Source organism: Corythoichthys intestinalis, chromosome 8 (assembly GCF_030265065.1).
Source record: "Corythoichthys intestinalis isolate RoL2023-P3 chromosome 8, ASM3026506v1, whole genome shotgun sequence".
NCBI classification, from domain to species: domain Eukaryota; kingdom Metazoa; phylum Chordata; class Actinopteri; order Syngnathiformes; family Syngnathidae; genus Corythoichthys; species Corythoichthys intestinalis.
The window spans coordinates 56,669,205-56,691,007 of NC_080402.1; the positions used below are offsets into that span (position 1 = coordinate 56,669,205).

The 21,803-nt window shown below is 39.7% G+C and overlaps 1 protein-coding gene across 2 annotated transcripts in view; it reads right to left on the reverse strand.

The window, feature by feature from the left end:
• Positions 1-998: 998 nt before the first annotated feature.
• Positions 999-21,803, reverse strand: part of LOC130919936 (zeta-sarcoglycan) — a 650,031-nt gene continuing 629,226 nt past the window's right edge. For both annotated transcript variants that reach the window (XM_057842610.1, XM_057842609.1), the window contains one exon: positions 999-6,699. In XM_057842610.1, the coding sequence (XP_057698593.1) occupies positions 6,483-6,699 (217 nt within the window). In that variant the 3' untranslated portion in view covers positions 999-6,482. The remainder of the gene's footprint in view (positions 6,700-21,803) is intronic.

The window sequence follows — 21,803 nt, forward strand, 5'->3', positions numbered from 1 at the left end:
GCAAATTTGCAATCGCGCATTAGGAATTGGGGATCGTGTTGTGGCAGTTTGCGTTCATGCTTTTTTCTTTTGCAAAGTGTTTGCAATTGGGGTTTGTGCTGTTTTCTATTTCCAATTCAATTTGCATTTCGCCTGACACCTCTCAGCTACCATAATAAACACTATATATTAGCTGAAAAAATTGACAACCTTATGTGGGCCAAACAAGAGCGCAGCTGTCCTTTATCCAAGTCCGATGAGAGTCTGCTCCTCAGTCATAAGGCGACAGTCCAGCCAGACCCAACGCTGCCACCAGAGGGCAGTGTATCCTCCATTATTTAACAAAATACAATACAGTGGTAGCTCGACATACGATCGCTTCGCCACACGATTTTTTCGACATCCAACGAAAATTTTGACTCGCCATTTGTTTCTACATCCAATGACATGCTCGAAATATGACGACTTGACAGCACCGCAGACGAACGCACAGCAAATTTTCTTACGTGAGAAATCAACTCAGGTTTCTGACAGATTGGTACAAGTGGTGAAACAAGTACAAAGGTTAGGTTAGTCGCTTACCGACTAAATGAAGATGCAAGTTATAGAGAAATAGGAGCGTGGAGTGCGCATCCGTGAATTGGCTGAACAATACATCTCCATGGTCCTTCTCCGACCACCGCTCGCCAGACTTTATGAGTTAAGGTGACAATTATTATTGTGGTAACCGCCAAAGAAATCGCCAGCTACGTCAGGTTTTTATCATTTATTTCACAACTTATCCAACACAAAAGTTGATGGTGTTGTCAAGAAAACATTGAAAGTGAAACTCTCAACCTCCACCGCTTCCTCTCTCTGACACGTCAGTCACGCGGTGCGTTCAGGTACAGCAAAAAACGTCCGCCAAAGTAGAACCCGATTTGTTACATTATTACAGGAATTATTATTATTATTATTATTCTTATATTATTATTCCGATTTTTATTTATAATTTATTTGTTTTGCTATGTGTAATTGCCATTTGTAATAGTACCAGCAGTGTTTATTAAAGATTTAGTGTAGGTTTTTGGGCCGTGGAACGAATTAATGGAATTATAATGTATTCCTCTGGAAAAATCTTGCTCGACATACGACCATTTCGACTTACAAACAAGGTGCTGGAACGAATTAACTTCATATGTAGAGGTACCACTGTACTTTTGGATAGTTATTTTGGGGGACTTAAAGGGTTAATTCTGACTTATGCAGATATTCGGTTTACGTCGCCAGCGTAGGAACGGAACTCGTTCGTAACCCAGGGACTGCCTGTATACTGCAATGTCGCGTATAAATAAAAAAATATGTGGAAACAGAGAAAAAACAGATGATTCCCTGGACACTCTTTGAAAACAATATTGTCTTTTATTTTATTTTATTGGTATTGATATATACATGGCATCATTTGTGCTTTTTATTATAAAGAGTAAAATCATTAAGAGAACAGAGTGAGAAAAAAACAAAACAAAACCAGGATTGTATCGTTCTTTTTTCCATTGGATATACTGACAATACAAACCCAGGAAGAAGGAGGAATCTGGGGAGGGTAGGTAGGTCGATAAATAGGTTGACACTAGAGCAGATGTTCACTGAGGAGAGTGTGAACGTCCGGACTTGGATGTGCTTTTTCCAACTGCAACAAAGGCACCTGTGTATCGCTTTTGGAAAAAAAAAAAAAAAAAAAAAATCCAAAGAAACGAGAAAAAAAAAAAAAACACACCACTTCAGAGCCTTCATCTTACTAAGCACATACAGCACTTATTCAGCTCATTGCCCTTCAGGGGCGGGGGATTACACCTAATCTGATTAGTCGTCATATTCACATCACGTTTCCTATCAATAGAAAAACAACTTTCACAAAATATTATTGTGGAATCTCTTAAATCTTCTTATAGTTTGCAGAGCTGTTGAATCATGGACATGGATGGATAAAACATGTTCGCTATGTCACTCACAGACAAAAGTTTGAGAGTTTCTGGCCAGCACAGCTACAATGATGCAAACTATAGAGCTGCTGCTTAATGAGCTTTCGCTCTTTTGGGAAGACTTGCAGGGCGTGCTCACATTTTATCCAACACCTGTTGTAAGTTTCCCGAAACTTATCTAATCATACCGTGCCAGTAGAGAAGAGTTTTTTCTCAAATTGTTCCCACAAATATCTGGTCTTGCCAAGGGGTGAAAGTGGGCTGGTACACCGTTCCAGTATAAAATTCGGGGGCGGAACAGTGCTTTGATCTTTGACCGTAACTGTCAAACCTCCATGTTAAAAAAACAAACAAATAAAAACTGCCTGGCTGCTACACACACATCTCGATGAGAACAATCGACTAACGTATGATTTACATACACATGTGTGAACAACAAGCCTAACAAAGCGCTTGTGTAGCATCATCCGTTTCCACCGATATTTATTATTTATTAATTCCAAAGAGTTCTCCTCGCGTGTGTATCTGAGTCCGACAAGACAGTCGACTCGCGACGGTCAGAGCAAACCACCCTGCCTGGACTCCAGTCGTCTATTCATTTGGCTGACAAACTGACATGTGATCAGCATGGATAGTTAGCTCTGATTGGTTCAAATGCACAGGTTTCTGGGACAACAACAAAGAAAAAAACAACAAGCTTGTTGAATTAATGCAATAAGAAAAGGGCAGTGCAGCGGAAAATTGATCAGATCTTTAAGATACATGAAAGAGTTGAAGAGTCTTATTTCATTTTACTTTATTTGCTTTGATGGGGAGATTCAGAGCATCTTCCATTTTAACCCATGTTAATGCCTGACCCCAGAAATAATAAACAGAAAATTCTGATTTTTTTTTTTTTTTTGAAAGATTTATGTGGCTCTAAGCATAACCATTTTAAAATATTTTTAAAAATAATAATTTGTAGCTATGTTTTCTAATTTGTATCATAAATGATAAAATAAGCATTACATGCGTGAGATTGAAAACAATAAGATTTTAAACTTTTTTTTTTTTTTTTTACTGCAATGAGGTCCAGAAATGCTCGTCTCAAATGTGATACATTCGGCAATATAGTTAATTTGCACTTTGGACTTGTTTTTGTTCATATACCTATGTTACTTATTTATTTCCTTATAATAGAAAAAAGTCAATGTTTGCGTTATCTTCAATATATATTCCATTTCTCTGTGCATAATTTAGTCATTTGTATTATTTTAGTTCATTTATGTTACTTTTTTTTCCTAAATAATATATACAGTAAGTCAATTTTTATTATTATCATTATCTTCAATTTTAAAGAGTACCACTGACTTAAAGACTTGTAGGCTCTAAAAGGCCACAATTGTTCTTGCTTTCTAAAATATATTATTAGAAACACATAAAATATTTGATACATGTTTTGACCTATGGAGGGCGCCATGTTTTACGCGCAATGCACACTGGGGGTAAACACGAAGAATGGTTGCTACTGGGAGAATACCTGTGCTCCATACTAGCGAAGCTAGTATGACAACTGTCATGGTTTTGTCATATTCTGCTGCTGGTCAGATTGTTTTGTTACAGAGCTGTGGGATGAGGTCCCGACCTGCATCCAATTCCAGCTATTCAGCACTGTCATTAAACCGATCCTAGACGGGTTGCCAAGATATTTTGCTGCCATTTGACGGTTTGTATTCTCGATCCCTTTGTTGCCAGTTGTTTTTTTCTTCGTCTGCCTCTCACAGCGGTTTTCCCTCGTTTTTTTTTTTTTTTTTAATTTATTGATCCCGACCTACTGTCACAGACCCTTTTTTTTCCCCCCTTTTCGCGATCGCTCGTTTTGTGTGTTCGATAAACCCTTGCAGGCAATCCCTCTGTTATTGTTGTCTGCTTCTGGGGTCCAACTTTGCTTCCGCATTCGCGGATCGTAACATATTTGTTGGTTTTCATCCAAAGACTTGAGTGAATGACTGCAGCTAATATATCGATAAACAATACACATACTATCGATGTAGAAAAAAATAACATGGTTTTTGTGGTGTTTATGTTACTAAAAAGTGTGGTCTTGAACGGTACCTGCATGCAGTGAACGAGTCCTCTTATATATCAATGAGCAAAATAAGGCGTCATTATAATCTATTGGGCAGGAAATGATACAAATAGCCAACAATCAAACTAAATTTAATAGATTCATTCATTCATTTTCAGTGTCACTTGTCCGTCTTAAGCATTTATTTTCACCGTATTCATGTTGCATATGTATGTTTGTTATGTAACTTGTTTATTTGGCACCCTTTGGTCCAATTGAATGTAAAAAAGTGCTTATTCACTGCCACAAAAGCTTCGGGAGTAAGAACACCAGCAGGACGATCATCTGGTCAGCACTTTTACATGACAAAATTATGATGGTTGGTGTAGCACTGTCTTGGTCACGGAGGCGGAGCTAATTAGGTGTGAGGCAAATGGCACGTTTTCGTCTGCTGTGATGCACGGACTATCTACAAAAATAATCAAACTGCTGTGTTTCACTGTATGTCCTCATCATAAGTAAAGCACACGGCAGATCGGATGCTAAAAATCTCCGTAATTATATTGGAATAAGATTGATTACACAATAGTTTGCTGTGAAGAACTGCAAATGAAAACTGGAGTTCTTGACAGCTGTCATTGTCACTGGACGAACTTGTCACATAAACACTACCAGTTTTGTCCTACTCTTGTCTCGTCCCGTCTTTCCTGTTCATTTTGTTTTTGCTGCTCGTTTTGTGAAATATCGACAGTGCTGTCCTGCTCTTTAATGTTCCTCTCGGGTTCAAATTGAAAGGGCTGAAAAGATGACATGTTTACATCGCCAGAGTCATACTCTGGAAGTGAATGTGTATGTGTATGTGTATGTGTCTGTGTCGTCAACCACAATGGTGACCTACAAGGTAAACTAAGTTTACAAATTTTAAAGTGCAAATATCAAGAGGGGTTTTAATATCAAATTATAACTCACACTAACATTTACCTTTTAAGAACTACAAGTCTTTCTAGTCATGGTTTCCTTTATGCACTCTACATCCTATGTTCTTAAGTAGTTAAAATTGGGGTTTTGCATTTAGATGTGTCGAAATGCGGGAAAATAAAAATGAGGAGATGGATGTTGGGGTAACTGTATGGTGTTTTTGTTAACTGTTATTTTGCACATTATGTAAAAAAATACAATTTTGCATCAAAACCAGTATCTCATGTATGCCTTGTTCCAGTATGTGTAATGCAGTAGCCCAGGGGTCTGCAATTCTGGTCCTCGAGAGCCGCTATACAGCTTGTTATCCATGCAGCCTCCTGCAGAAGCCTAACGCATGTGAAGAACCTGTTGTGTTTAATAGGTATATTTGCAAGCAGTTAAAGCAGTTTTCTTTGCATTTCTTTTGTTTTAGGAGGTTTGACCACCCTCAAAAAAAAAAAGTAATACTGGCTCTGTGGGGACGTATATGTCAGGGAGTTCCGGCAAGAAATTCTAGCCACTTTCACCCCTGGCAGTATCCCGTTTAATGCTAAATTCATCCTACCTTTAATTAACTTTCATTACCAGACCTGAACTGACTAGACTGTTGCCTGGGTGTGGTAGTCAACCACCACTATCGCATTGCATGTCTGCTGGTAACCTGAGCCTGACCGCGCTGAGAGGAAAAAAAAAAAAAAAACAATAAAACAAATCTAATACTGATGGATGATGAGAAAATCTAAACTGGTGGAATAATTAAGACCCTAAAAAATCGAATTATATACAGGAAGAAGGACATGAAGGCTAAAGCACAACTGATTATTTTTTGAATGGTAGCGACACCATTATGGGACTGGTGCTGGGGGTCAGTCATACTTTAATTAATATTTGGGTGGAAATACTAGCGGGGTAGGAGGGGGAAGGCCTTTCTGGTATAGCTTGGTCCAGTAGTTAGCCTCAGCTTCCCACCCTATGAAAGCAAAAGTGGTAGCTGTCCACAGCGACCAGCAGCTGAGGTTAACCCATGGTCCTTTTCTGTGTTCCTGCTGGTGAGATTGCAGTCATAACCATTTTTGTTAACTTTTTGGTCATTTGATGAACACTACACCTGCTTTCAAGTTTTGCTTCCATGACCACTTAATTTGCACTTAAGAAAACAACAGCCACAAGGCCGTAGATATTTGATAGTCCGACAGATAGTACTACCGTTGTCCATCTATGTCCTCAGTGCGACTCCTTTAAATTACTGCAATTCTGCCAAGTTCATCCATTCTGTTGACTAACACGCCATTCTGGCACAATCCATTTTAGTAGGTGACTGAGCTGGTGGTCAATTTTCTCCAAACTTTGTCGAGCTACTTCTTTAGCTCGAGACAAATTCACACATGACTTGTCATACTACAATCCATAAGAAACTTGTTGGCTTGCAATCGCTTTAGTGCCAGCTTGATCCATTTCAATTCAGTTTGTTGGCTAGCTTTAGCTTCTCTCCGATTGGTCCATTGTTTTTTTTCTCTCTTCCTCTCTCAAGACCTTCAACTTTCAGCTCCAGAGGCAAAAGTTACTTGTTGTTTGGCAGGTTGAGCCTTTCTCAGCAGGCGATAAGTAGAGCTTGCCGTTAGCGCAGGCACAGAGTTCGTACACACCCGTCTGTTTGGTGTAGGTGGTACCTGCTGCCGCACCTTCCAGTGGGTCCACTGCACTGCCAAGGGGAATGTTGCCCAGCCTGATGGTGTTTGCATCCAGAAAGATCTGGTAACACAAGAAATTTCATTTTCAGACAGTTTGACAATGATTGTGAGAAAAATGACTAATATGTTGTTGTTATATGCAGAAGGGAAAATAACTGGATGACAATACATTGTGTGCATAAGTCAACAGGAGAAAGGAATCCAGTGTAGAACAATATTGCTGAATCAAAGACCAAAAGTGATTATCTGCAGGAATGAATTAAAACAGAAACATTTTGGGCTTCAAGACAATAAATGTTTACGAAAAGCAAGTAACAAATGTTGCATAGTTCCAAAATGGCCTTAACATTTGAAAAGAAGAAACATAAGAAAAATTAAGAGCATATTGTAATAAATATGACCTAATTAAATGTGCGGCAGTTTCACCAAAAGTTGACTTAACATTGAGAAAGGACTTGACCTTTTTTCCCCCTCAAGGATAGAGAGCGGAACAAAGAAAACTGTGATCCTCTTGAGCTAGTGAACCCCACACAGCTGCAATTTTTAATGAGTAGCAAAATTAGTTGTCATTGGTTATCAAGTATAGCTTGAAATATTTTATATCTATCGTATGTGAAAAATTTTGACAAAAAATTTGGAGGAGCATGATCGAAGTGACTTTTGTATCAACCACTCACATAAATGTATACTAAGCGTAATATTGTCAGTGGTGGATGAAGTACTCAGTTTTTTTTACCTAAGTAAAAGTATTGCATTTTCTGCACTATAAGGTGTATAAGGTGCACCTTCAATGAATGGCCTATCTTAAACTGTTTTCATATATAGGGCACACAGCATTATAAGGCACAGTAGTAGTAGTAAAAGTAGTAGTAGTAGTGGTTTGGGTTTTATTATCTATCCACTAGACGGTGCTGCGCTAATGGGAATGTCACGCAATGACTGACCAATATTGATACATATTCTGTATAGGGTGCATCTTATCATAAGGCGCACTGTCTGCTTTTGAGAAAATTGAAAGCTTTTAGGTGCGCCTTATGGTGCTGAAAATACGGTTCAGATACAGGTGCAAAAACTTACTTAAGTATAAGTACAAGTATCAAAGAAAAAAATAAGTAAAAGTGCAAAACTACTTGCTTAAAAATGTACTTTACAAGTAAAAAGTACTAAAGTATATAAACATTTCTTCTACTGATGCAAAAATGTAATATATATGTATGTGTGTATGTATATATACAGTGGTACCTCTACTTACGAAATTAATTGGTTCTGGAAGTAGTTTTGTAACATGAAAATTCTGCATGTAGAGACGCGTTTTCCATGTTAATACCCTACCGTTCCAAGCCCCCCAAAATTCAGACATAATTCTTATATAATCAGTGTTAATAATAACGGTGCTAGAGCATAACGGTTTTATTTTTTTTTCAGGAGTAATTAATCTAATTAATTACTTTGCCCATCTTTGAAACACTGTTACCGTTACTGAGGATCTGAAGGGGGTGCGTTGCCGCGTTACTTCACACAGCTCACAGCTGCCTGGGAGAGAAAAGCAGAACTGGAGGAGGAGGAAGGAAGGGGGTCGTGACGCTTTTGCAAACGCGATGATGATTGGCTCAGGGCATTAGCATAGCATTCGCGTCATCTTAAATTTTTGGGCAACTTTTTTTTTTTTTATTTTTTTTATTTTTTTACAGACAATTTGTGTTGAGTACAATTAATTGACTGTTTTCTTGCTGAGTGTGCATTATCATCACCAAGTTGGCGTCCTTGTAGATGCTACAATATAATTGATTTTTTAATTTTTTTATTAGCAAAATAGTCACTTGCCCTAAATTTTTATTGAATGGCATATCCATGAACCTTGTGTGATTTTTTGTTTTGTTTTATCAAAACAACAAGAGCAACGACAGGAGATTCAGAGCAAAATACGCCCAATATTTGTATTTTCCACGACGTTCGCGTCGTCGTGGAAAACACCAATATATCGACGTATATTGTTTTTCGACTTCAGTTCAATAAACAGATATTGGACAAAATGGATTAAGGCTTGTTTTCAGTTATTGAATTAGCAGTTTTTAATTGGGAAATGGGAGACAATTCATTTTAAAAAATTATAACAATTATATACATATATACAGTGCCTTGCAAAAGTATTTGGCCCCCTTGAATCTTGCAACCTTTCGCCACATTTCAGGCTTCAAACATAAAGATATGAACTTTAATTTTTTTGTCAAGAATCAACAACAAGTGGGACACAATCGTGAAGTGGAACAAAATTTATTGGATAATTTAAACTTTTTTAACAAATAAAAAACTGAAAAGTGGGGCGTGCAATATTATTCGGCCCCCTTGCGTTAATACTTTGTAGCGCCACCTTTTGCTTCAATTACAGCTGCAAGACGCTTGGGGTATGTTTCTATCAGTTTTGCACATCGAGAGACTGACATTCTTGCCCATTCTTCCTTGCAAAACAGCTCGAGCTCAGTGAGGTTGGATGGAGAGTGTTTGTGAACAGCAGTCTTCAGCTCTTTCCACAGATTCTCGATTGGATTCAGGTCTGGACTTTGACTTGGCCATTCTAACACCTGTATACGTTTATTTTTGAACCATTCCATTGTAGATTTGGCTTTATGTTTTGGATCATTGTCATGTTGGAAGATAAATCTCCGTCCCAGTCTCAGGTCTTGTGCAGATACCAACAGGTTTTCTTCCAGAATGTTCCTGTATTTGGCTGCATCCATCTTCCCGTCAATTTTAACCATCTTCCCTGTCCCTGCTGAAGAAAAGCAGGCCCAAACCATGATGCTGCCACCAATTATGTTTGACAGCGGGGATGGTGTGTTCAGGGTGATGAGATGTGTTGCTTTTACGCCAAACATATCGTTTTGCATTGTGGCCAAAAAGTTCAATTTTGGTTTCATCTGACCAGAGCACCTTCTTCCACATGTTTGGTGTGTCTCCCAGGTGGCTTGTGGCAAACTAAATGAGACTTTTTATGGATATCTTTGAGAAATGGCTTTCTTCTTGCCACTCTTCCATAAAGGCCAGATTTGTGCAGTGTACGACTGATTGTTGTCCTATGGACAGACTCTCCCACCTCAGCTGTAGATCTCTGCAGTTGATCCAGAGTGATCATGGGCCTCTTGGCTGCATCTCTGATCAGTTTTCTCCTTGTTTGAGAAGAAAGTTTGGAAGGACGGCCGGGTCTTGGTAGATTTGCAGTGGTCTGATGCTCTTTCCATTTTAATATGATGGCTGGCACAGTGCTCCTTGAAATGTATAAAGCTTGGGAAATCTTTTTGTATCCAAATCCGGCTTTAAACTTCTCCACAACAGTATCTCGGACCTGCCTGGTGTGTTCCTTGGTTTTCATAATGCTCTCTGCACTTTAAACAGAACCCTGAGACTACCACAGAGCAGGTGCATTTATACGGAGACTTGATTACACACAGGTGGATTCTATTTATCATCATCGGTCATTTAGGACAACATTGGATCATTCAGAGATCCTCACTGAACATCTGGAGTGAGTTTGCTGCACTGAAAGTAAAGGGACCGAATAATATTGCACGCCCCACTTTTCAGTTTTTTATTTGTTAAAAAACTTTAAATTATCCAATAAATGTTGTTCCACTTCACGATTGTGTCCTACTTGTTGTTGATTCTTGACATAAAAATTAAATTTCATATCTTTATGTTTGAAGCCTGAAATGTAGCGAAAGGTTGCAAGATTCAAGGGGGCCGAATACTTTTGCAAGGCACTGTATATATATATATAAATATAAATATAAATATATATATATATATATATATATATATATATATATATATATATATATATATATATATATATATATATATATATATATATATATATATATATATATATATATATATATATATGCGAGTGACAATACACACAAGTCAAGGTTAGGTGCAGGTTCAATATAACAGGAAAACCAAAAAGGCTTTTTTTCTCACAGCATTTGAGAGTTAATTTAATGTTTGTATACCGTTACACTCTTATATAGGTGATTTTTTTTTTTTTTTTTAAAGAATGCAAAAAATGGGATCCACGTTTTTTTTCATGAAAAAATCAGTTCAATTAAATCAGTTAATATATATATATATGTGTAAGATGTTATAGAATGTATAATCTAATAATGTGTAGAACATGAAAAGTAACACTTTGCTGAGTAACTAACTACTCTTACAGTGAAGTAACTGAGTTCCTAACTCAATTACTTTTTGGGAGAAGCAATTTGTAACTGTGAGTAATTACTTCTTAAAAGTAAGATTAACAACAATGTTTATAATGCATAAAAATGCATCAAAACGTGTTTGTCTTAACCTGAAAATTCTGTACGTAGAGGTGTTCGTAAGTAGAGGTACCACTGTACACATACACATTGACTGCTCTGTTTTATTTAAAACTTTATTGAATGGAAAAAAAGCAATAAAATTAGCTGCACTGTAAACAAAAGCTTAAAAAGCTCAAAAACCCCATAACTTAGCTAAATGGCGGACTGCAAACAACTATCAGGTGCATTCGCCACCTACTGTACAAGAGTGTGGTGGTTTTTATTGGTCAATATCTTGTTCACCTGCCTAATCTTGTACTCGTGTTGCGGCCTATAGTGCTCAATTACGGCATAGTTCACGGGGCTTAGCGATTGCCCCGGAGGCATGAAAACGAGACCATCAATTCACAATGAGAAGAAAACCAAAGTAATGTGTAACGCAGGCAATAATTTGAAAAGTAGTGGAGTAAAAAGTACAGGTACATGCTGTAAAATGTACTGAAGTAAAAGTAAAAAGTACCACTTCATATTTGTACCCAAGTCAAATACAGCTAAAATTTACTTAGTACAGTAACGCAGTACTTTTACTTTGTTGCATTCCTCCACTGGATTCTGTATAAGTAGACTTAATGAGGGCAATTCAACTGGTTAGATTATTTGACGGACCAATATATCAATTAATCGATCAATATAAGAATCTCTAAAGAAGATATGGAAATGTACACACTTGGGAAAATCACCCAGCAAGTCAGAAATAAAAGAGTATTATACAGAACATTGTTATTTTCAGAAACATGCAAAACAATGGTGAAAAATAAGTCTTGATAGAAAATTTATTGTGAGGTTGTCCCAACAACAACAAAAACTCTCCAGGAATGGAAAATGCGTTGACAGGATAAAAAAAAACAAAACAAAACAAAAAAAAACCACTTCAAAAAGGTGTGCAGTAGGAGGTGGAGAACATAAAGAGAGGCTGACAACTTGATGGAGAGCGGAAGGACAAGTGAGGAATCACATGTGAGAAGCAATTAGTTTAACTAATGATTTCACTCTGGCTGACGGGGCACATCTTGATCTCTTTAAAAGCCACGCACATGCACATACACTTCAACACTGTCTCTCAGCAAGATGAAGCGAAGTAGGGTTGCAGCTCCAATTGCCATTTAAATATCATTGTCGCTAAAAGCAGCACACCCATCAGCCATTAACCAGGATCAAGATATGTGGATAACCAGAACATTTCAAATGCGCTCATAGCACTTTCAATTACAACAGTCCTCTGTTTAACATAACTCTTTACATAATTATATGCCAATTCCTAACCTACCTGTACATGCTCCTAAGGCTTGGGTCATAATCAATCTGTTATTTTAGCGAAGGTATGATGACCGTTACTTTTCATGTACTCAAATGTTATTCAGGGGTGTAGACCTAATGCAATACTGGGGCACAGCGGGGCATTAGCGAACAAGTAAATTTTTGTTTATAGCACTTAATGTAAAAAGTCAGAAATAGCGCTTTTTAACGATACATAATTAAGTGAAAATACAAGTTTCTGTAAAAAAAAAAAGTGACTTTTTTTTTCAACCATCACTATTCTAAATAAAAATTGGGACGCCCCTTGTTGATAGTCAATTCACTTCTGCTCATCAACTTCCATCTCTCCTTCACCTCTTCCTACACTCTGTTGCACTACTTTGTCTGGACAAATGGGGATATATCACTGTAACTGTTATGCAATTAATTAGTGTTTTTCACATGGTAAGTTGTGACTCAAAAGCGGTTTAATTGCCTAGGTAGGTTACCTAGCTTACCTCTCTCATTCTTCCTTGCTTTTTTATCCTTGCTGCGAGCAAATAACATTCTAATATCCATTTACAAGAGTAATGCTGTTCAAGTCAAATAGAAATAAAAAACAAGACATCTTGTTAAAGATTACAGGGACTGCAGTAACAAATTAAATGTTTGTAAAACAGCTGGAAATTATGATAACCACACATTAAAAAATGGTTAGAGGTTACATCCCAAAGATAGGCAATTAATTTAAGCGGATTAATTCTATTCATTTTGGTCATATAAACAAATAGCAATACATAGCATTGGTATCAATACAGTTCAAATACCCCATATAAACACAATACTAGACAAAGCTCTTGAGTGAGAGCTTCTCACTCAAATCGCATTTCATTGTCAATGTATTCATAGCCAGTTTGCTAAAAGACGGCAGCTAATCTGCTACTTTGATTTGCATCAGAGTAGTACACTGCAGTCAACTGCCTGATACTGTAGGTAAAGAGTAAAGTTAAACCATATAAATTCACAATTGATAGGAATAAGCAACCAAGCAAACATCAACACAGAGATAAAACCGAACAATAAGGATGGGCACTTTATCTGGCACTAACCTCATTTGCACAGTCAACTGTATGATTGGCAGTTTGGCACACGCACCGTAATATTGATGCTACATTAACGTTTTGTTGGAGTAATAAAAAAAAAAAAAATCTCTATTACATAAGTGCCAAACAGTCACTCAACCTTGATGTATTGTGAGCATGAAAATAGGCTGCCTTTCTCTGTAGCAACCATGCTTTTATCCCACATTACGATTTTACAACACATCAGAACGATTTTTCAACTTTTCAACACAGATCTCCTGATACACATGAACGCAGTATATCTCCCTAAAGTGCTTCGCAAAAGTAACAACTCATATGTCTATCACAGCAAAAGTTAAGTGCATAAATTACCATATTAAGAAGCCATGTGCAGATTGTGGAAATGGCGTGCATAGAGTAGTATGACCATATTAAATAGGTATTTTGACCCTCTCTTCATAAATATTTTGCCCCAGTTGTGTCAGGTTTGAAGGATGCCTCCTCCAGACCAGTGCTGTTTTAGTTAACGATGACGATAACAAAAATATTTCGTCGACAAATAATTTTTCCATGACAATGAGGAGCTAAAAACGCGTCTTGGAAGACTAAAACATACCGAGATGAATGCCAGTTTTCGTCTGACGAGACGAAAGCCAGATGAAAATTCGCCATAGTAGCTGTGTTTGGTTGTGTCAGTCTTGACGCTATCTAAACTGCTGGAGTCTAGATAGGCTCTGTCAGTGTTTTTGCATTTTGTTTTTGAACATTGCTTGCACAATATATACTGTTCAAAAAAATAAAGGGAGCACTAACATAACACCTTGTAGATCTGAACGACTGAAATATTTTTATTAAATACTTTGTTCTTTCCACAGTTGAACGTGCTGACAACAAAGTTAGACAAAAATTATCCTTGAAAATGAAATGTATCAACCCATGGAGGTCCGGATTTAGATTTATACTCAAAATGAAAGTGGAAAAACACACTACAGGCTGATTCAACTTTGATGTAATGTCCTTTAGAAAAGTCAAAATGAAGCTTAGTAGTGTGTTTGGCCTCTGCACGCTTGTATGACCTCCCTGCAATGCCTGGGCATGCTCCTGATGAGGTGGTGGATGTTCTCCTGAGGAATTTCCACCCAGATCTGGGCCAGCACATCATTGAGTTCCTGGACAGTCTGAGGACCAACCTGTCGTCCTGTAGGAGTTTCCATGACGCAAGTAGTTTTTCCAGGAGAGCTGGACAGGGCTGTAGAAGATCCTTAAACCCACAGCAGGATCGGTAGCCAAGGAGGAATTGTATGAACACTGCCAGAGCCCTACAGAATGACCTCCAGCAGGCCACTGGTGTGAATGTTTCTGACCAAACAATCAGAAATGGGCTTCATGAGGATGGTCTGAGGACCTGACATCCTGTAGAGAGCCCTGTGCTCAATGCCAATCACCGTAGAGCTTAAGAGGCATTTGCCATGGACCACCAGAATTTGCAATTATGCCACTGACTCTGTGCTCTTCACCGATGAAAACAGGTTCAACCTGAGCACATGCGACAGACGTGAAAGGATCCGGAGATCCCATTGAGAATGTTATGCTGCCTGCAACATCATTCAGCATGACCGGGGTGGTGGGTCAGTGATGGTCAGGGGAGGCATATCCCTGGAAGGACACACAGACCTCTACAGGTTAGATGATGGCACCCTGACTGCTATTAGGTATCGGGATGAAATCCTTGGACTCATTATCATATGCTTGTGCAGTGAGACCTGGGTTCCTCCTGGTCCACGACAATGCCCAACTTCATGTGGCTGTAGTATGCAACAGTTCCTGAAGGAAGAAAGAATTGATAACACTGACTGACCCCCACGTTCACCTGACCTAAATCCAAAAGAACACCTCTGAGACATTATGTTTAGGTCCACCTGGCAGAGCCAGGTTGCTCCTCAGATTGTCCAGGAGCTAAGTGATGCCCTGCGAGGAGATTCCCGAGGACATCTGCCGTGATCTCATTAGCAGCATGCCCAGGCATTGTAGGGAGGTCATCCAGGCACTTGGAGACCACACACACTACTGTGCCTCATTTTGACTTGTTTACATTTAAGTTGAATCAGCCTATAGTGCGTTTTTCCACTTTCATTTTGAGTAAAACTCCAAATCTAGACCTCCATGGGTTGATACATTTGATTTTCGTGTGATTTTGTTGTCAGCACATTGAACTATGGGAGGAACAAAGTATTTAATACAAATATTTCATTCATTTACATGTATATCTACAATGTGTTATGTTAGTGTAGGAACATACAGTGGGGCAAATAACTATTTAGTCAACCACTAATTGTGCAAGGTCTCCCACTTGAAAATATTAGAGAGGCCTGTAATTGTCAACATGGGTAAACCTCAACCATGAGAGACAGAATGTGGAGAAAAAAACAGAAAATCACATTGTTTGATTTTTTAAAAAATTATTTGCAAATCATGGTGGAAAATATGTATTTGGTCAATACCAAAAGTTCATCTCAATACTTTGTGATGTACCCTTTGTTGGGAATAACAGTCAAGTGTTTTCTGTAACTCTTCACAAGCTTTTCACACACTGTTGCTGTTATTTTGGCCCATTCCTCCATGCAGATCTCCTCTAGAGCAGTGATGTTTTGGGGCTGTCGTTGGGCAACACGGACTTTCAACTCCCTCCACAGATTTTCTATGGGATTGAGATCTGGAGACTGGCTAGGCCACCTCAGGACCATGAAATGCTTCTTACGAACCCACTCCTTTGTTGCCTTGGCTGTGTGTTTGGGATCATTGTCATGCTGAAAGACACAACCACGTCTCATCTTCAATGCCCTTGCTGATGGAAGGATACATGACCCCATTCATTCTTTCCTGGTGCCTTTGCAGAAAAACAGCCCCAAAGCATGATGTTTCAACCCCCATGCTTCACAGTGAGTATGCTGTTCTTCAGATGCAATTCAGTATTCCAAAAGTTCTATTTTGGTTTCATCTGACCATAACACATTCTCCCAGTCCTCTTCTGGATAATCCAAATGTTCTCTAGCGAAACGCAGAGGGGCTTGGACGTGTACTTTCTTCAGCAGGGGGACACGTCTGGCAGTGCAGGATTTTAGTCCCTGGTGGCGCATTGTGTTACTGATAGCAGCCTTTGTTACTGTGATCCCAGCTCTCTGTAGGTCATTCACTAGGTCCCCCCGTGTGGTTCTGGGATTTTTGCTCACCGTTCTTGTTATCATTTTGACGCCACGGGGTGAGATCTTGCATGGAGCCCCAGATCGAGGGAGATTATCAGTCGTCTTGTAAGTCTTTCATTTTCTAATAGTTGCTCCCACAGTTGATTTCCTTACACCAAGCTTTTACCTATTGCAGATTCAGTCTTCCCAGCCTGGTGCAGGTCTACAATTTTGTCTCTGGTGTCCTTCGACAGCTCTTTGGTCTTGGCCATAGTGGAGTTTGGAGTGTGACTGACTGAGCTTGTGGACAGGTGTCTTTTATATCGATAATGAGTTAAAACAGGTGCCATTAATACAGGTAACGAGTGGAGCATTGTTAGACCTCGTTAGAAGAAGTTAGACCTGTTGGACAGCCAGAAATCTTGCTTGTTTGTAGGTGACCAAATACTTATTTTCCACTCTAATTTGGAAATAAATTCTTTAAAAATCAAACAATGTGATTTTCTGTTTTTTCCACATTCTGGCTCTCATGGTTGAGGTTTACCCATGTTGACAATTACAGGCCTCTCTAATCTTTTCAAGTAGGAGAACTTGCACATTTGGTGGTTGACTAAATACTTATTTGCCCCACTGTATTCGTATAGAACACAATGGTTTTTTATTACTTCAATATAAACATTTTGCTAAAGTTATGCCTTGTTAGGCCAGTTTACTTAATTTACACAAATAGTTTAAACAAAAAGTCAGAATTCTAGCTACTGAAAAAAGAATACTTCAAATTCAAAGTTTGTGTAAATTGTAAAAGTTACTAGAACATATTGTAAAACTGAGTTTACACTACTCAGTGCATTTGATTATTTTGAACATTTAAATTTACAGTACACAGATGTTCAATAGGATTTAGATCAGGCCTCATAATGGGCCACTTCAGAAAAAGCCAATTTTATCTTCTTAGCCATTCTGGGCCTTTTTTCAGCTGTGTGTTACGGGTCGTTATCCTATTACAAGACCCACGACTTACGGCTGACACCAAGCTTTCTGACAGTGGGCAGCACACTTCTTTCGAGAACACCTTAGTAGTCTTGAAATTTGATTGTACCCTGTACAAATTGAAGACACTCCATAAGGTGTTGGTAGTACCGGAAAGATAAAAGGTAGGCCACCGAACCAAGGGGCTGCAATTTGTAAGGTAGCACAGAGAAAGGGATCAATAGAAAGGGCTGAAGGTGAAAGTGAGATGGGAATAGACATAAGAATTCTGATCAAGTGAAGGTATGGTAGCATGGGGGGGATGGGTATGAGCAACAAAACTCATTTGTTGTAGCTTAAGTTTAGATTAGCTCTACATTTATCCCTAATGAAAGTGTGCAAATATTAGTTTGGCCTGTGGGCAGAATGAAAGGAGGGTTGTAAATAGTTGTCAAAAAGTACACATTTGGTCTTTGTGGATGAGCATTGGGATTAATTCATTTGATACTGGCCCTTGAAGATGATTCTTATAAAACAGTATGTCTAAATGGACTCTCATGTGGTTTAACTAACATTGGAAAGTACAGAGCTTGATCATCATAAAAGGGGAAATCCTCTTCACGAGGCCATGTCATGCGTTTATTTTTTTGTATTTTCTTTATTTTTATAGTCTTCTTGCCGGAATGGAGAGTTCAGCCCAGGGGATATTGTCAATCATTCATGTGCTATTACTTTTGAGTACGTATTTCTATGCTTAATATTGGTTCAAAGTTCAAAATAGTTCAAATTTTTTTTTTTTTTTTTTTTTGCTTTGCATTTATTTTTAAGCATTTTTTTTGCCTTACAATTTTGTTGTCTTAATACTTTCTTCCTGGTTGTGTATGCTCATTGTCTAACGATCTTTTTATTCAATAAAAGCCTAATCTTTTTGCAAAGGCGTAGGTTTGTTCTCAACATTGGTGGGGACAATATCACAGCATAACCCGCATGTACACTTTTTGTTGGGGCAGGGATATTAATAGTACCAGATTATTGAATGAGGAGCAAGGCAAATTTCTCACGAATATGAACCTAATTACTTGATAGGCTAAATGATCAATGCAAAATAAATCTGTATTAACTCATACAAACTTCCATGTGTATTGGTTCAGGTGATACAATGTTCGATTCACAACAATAATAAAAACTTATACATAAATTGATATATGCGGGGTGTCCCGGGTAGTTGTATGCATCCTTATACAGCTGATAACCAGACATGTTTACACCTGAACAGCATTCTCACACTCCCAGTGGCATTTGATAAATAATTTTCTTCCTTTTTAGTTTAGTCAGTTTAGTCAGTCAATGGGTGTAATCTACAAAGAAACCCATAGACAATTAGGGGTGGGTGCTCAGGCGGCAGGGGGAGGGGTGGGCGGTAGCAGGTGCGCCGGGGGTGGTGTGAGGCGGGGGTTCATCGGGGCCCTGCGCTTCTGCCGTACTGCGGTCGGTGGTTCTGGTGGACGGGGCCACGCCTGCGGGAGCCTACCTCTTAATTCACGCACTCCTCACTTTGCACTGTAAATATCTTTCACCCTGGCACCTACATACTCATCCACTCCTCCGGGGAAACTTGGGACGGGGCCATACAGTCCTGGCCTGGTCCCCCCTGATTTTAATGCAACACACACCAAGGTTGTGGGATGGATGGGACCTTTTGGGGGGGGTGGGGGGGGGGGGTGCTCACGGTCACCTCCTCACAGCAGGCCCTGCCATTCCTGCACCTTATTTAACACACCACACACATCATACTCCACGGGAGAGCTGCACCAAAGGGCGGTTGTACGGGCGGCTGGCAGAAATTCCATGCAGCGGTCCCACTGCCCCAAGCCGAGCTCTCCTATTTTAATGCATTCATTGCACTACCCTCTCCACACAATCCCATCACGGTGCTGGGTAATAGCTGCCAGCCAGGAACCTGGCAGCCACAGTAATAGGGTGGTAGGTGGGTCCCGCACTTTTTTCAATGGCGTGGCCTCCCCTCTGTCTGGGCTGCCGGCCGCGGGAGTGGGGGAAGGTCGGGGCTCGCTCGATCTTGCGTCGCGGCGGCTCCTCGGCGCTCTCCTGCCTCCGCCTTCCCCTTTTCTCTGAGTGGGTATCCGCCTTGCGCTCTGTCGCGGGTCGTTGGCTGGACGCCGGTGTATCGGCTGGATGTCGCCTGCTTCGGCGGGGGACCCTGCCCTGGGCTTGGTGGGCTGCTGGGGGTCCCGTGGCATGCTGTGCTGGTTGGGGGGCTGTGGTGGCGGCTCGTGGGCTGGGTGGGCAGACGGGGGTAGGGTTGGTGGTGCGTCCCCTCTTCCCAAGGGAACAGCCTGGATCCCGGGGGGGGTGACGATGGCTCCTTTGCTTGGCTTAGGGAGGAGGGATGGGCTGCGCTCAGATGGGGGGTCCCATTGCCGGGATTGGCGATGGGGCGGTGTAGGGTTGGTTACCAACGGGCTACACTCACAAAGGATTCACTCGATTACTGGGTTCTCGATCACAGAGCTGATTTGTGTACACGCTACCCCTCCCAATCACTTAGCTTATCGACTCCCCCACCCCCATCCCTTTCTTTCCCTGGTCAACAGGCCCCCCACATGGTGTCAACCGGAAATACATCTAGCTGACGATAGCACCAACATATTAATAGTTAGTGTAGACGTTCAATGTACTTCTTGTTGTTGTTTGTGTTTCTTTTTTTTCTTATCGTGTGTTTCTTTTCTTTTCTTCTGTTCCCTCATAACCCCATCCTGTTCGCTGCTTTGTCATAATAAATGAGGTATGTTGAATGATCACAATGAAAGTATAGTATGTCATACTCTCAATGTGAAACATTAAAACTGTTCAGACCAACCGGACACATAGACTTCCATTATCCGTGTCAAACAGCTGAACAGGACAGGTTAAAAAAAAAACAAAAACAAAAAAAACGAAACAATGTTCGATTCAAACCTTTGTTTTCAAAACCTACTGAAGAAACATTTTGAAGTCCAAGTCGCTTTACTAAAAATAAATAAATAAATTTAAAAAAAAAAAAAGAGCTATCAAAGAATGGGTACACTTGTCCACTTCTGAGGGACACTGGAACATCCCTACACTCAAACTAAAGCATTATAATATAAAAGTGATTTTTGAAAAAATTATGAAAAAAAAATCAGATATCCAAGGATCTAGCTACATCTGAGGCATGCTAGACTACCCCAAGACATGTCAGTTCAGGTTCATGCTCATGTCGAAGTGGACCCATTCTTGGATATTTCCCTGTATTTTTATTTTATTTTTTTGTTAAATAAAGGGACGCACTCTGAAGTCAGTAGTGTTGCAGGTTAGCAAGTTCACACAGTTTAATGTTATGCAACTCTGATGCAGGTCGGACTTTCAGTAGCAAAATTAGTGGTTTTTCCCCCACCACCATAACATTGACATCTTTTTACATTAATCACAGTGGCTGCTGCTGGCTGAAAAAAAACCTTCTAATATCCCTCCTCTTCGAAGGGGGCGTAGGAGGCGACATGTTGTCGACATGAATCTGTCAGGGCTGTGTGTGTGGTGGCGGGGGTCAAATCAGCCAATCAAACGTGCGTTTGAGGAGGGGAGGAATTGACCGGCACAGTCAGCAAAGAAAAAGGGCTAAATGTAAGTCTGAACAAAATGAAAATAATTCACTTAATAATGGTAGGGTGTAGTCTTCTCCTTCTCCTTCCAACATGTGGCAAGGCAATCTAAATTACCTGTATAAATGAACTCATTACATTATGCAACTAATGTTGCTTAAAAGTTAGTGGGGACAATTTGAGCATCCTGAAAAGTCGATCGTGTTTGTCCCTATCGTCCCTATGCAAACATACGTCCTTGTCTTTTTGTGTGTGCTTTGTGCTTTCACTCTTGTGAATACATTCCCTAATTCATGTTCAAAAAACTCATTTATTTCTGTTTCATGCTCACGTCAATGCTATGTCTAGTATAAATTTAGATCCTCGGGGACATCTTGGTGTAAATAATCTGCGATGAACTGAGGGAAGAAGGCACTGTATTTCAGGTAATATTCTTGGCCAATGTATGTATTTTTAAAAATGCGCTGGCTGCCATTTTGTGGCGCGTAAAATGCTAAAACAAATTTGGGCCCGCATCCATTACTCAGATTTTTGTTTTCACTATTTGTTACAGGACTTGGTCCCTATCCTCTGCCAACAACGAGGGATTCACTGTGCAGACAAACAGTGCGAGAAAGGAGGACAGGACGACATTTTGAAAACAGATGGACCATGAAATAAATCCCAGATGAACCCTTTGCACTGCATAGTAAGGAAGACA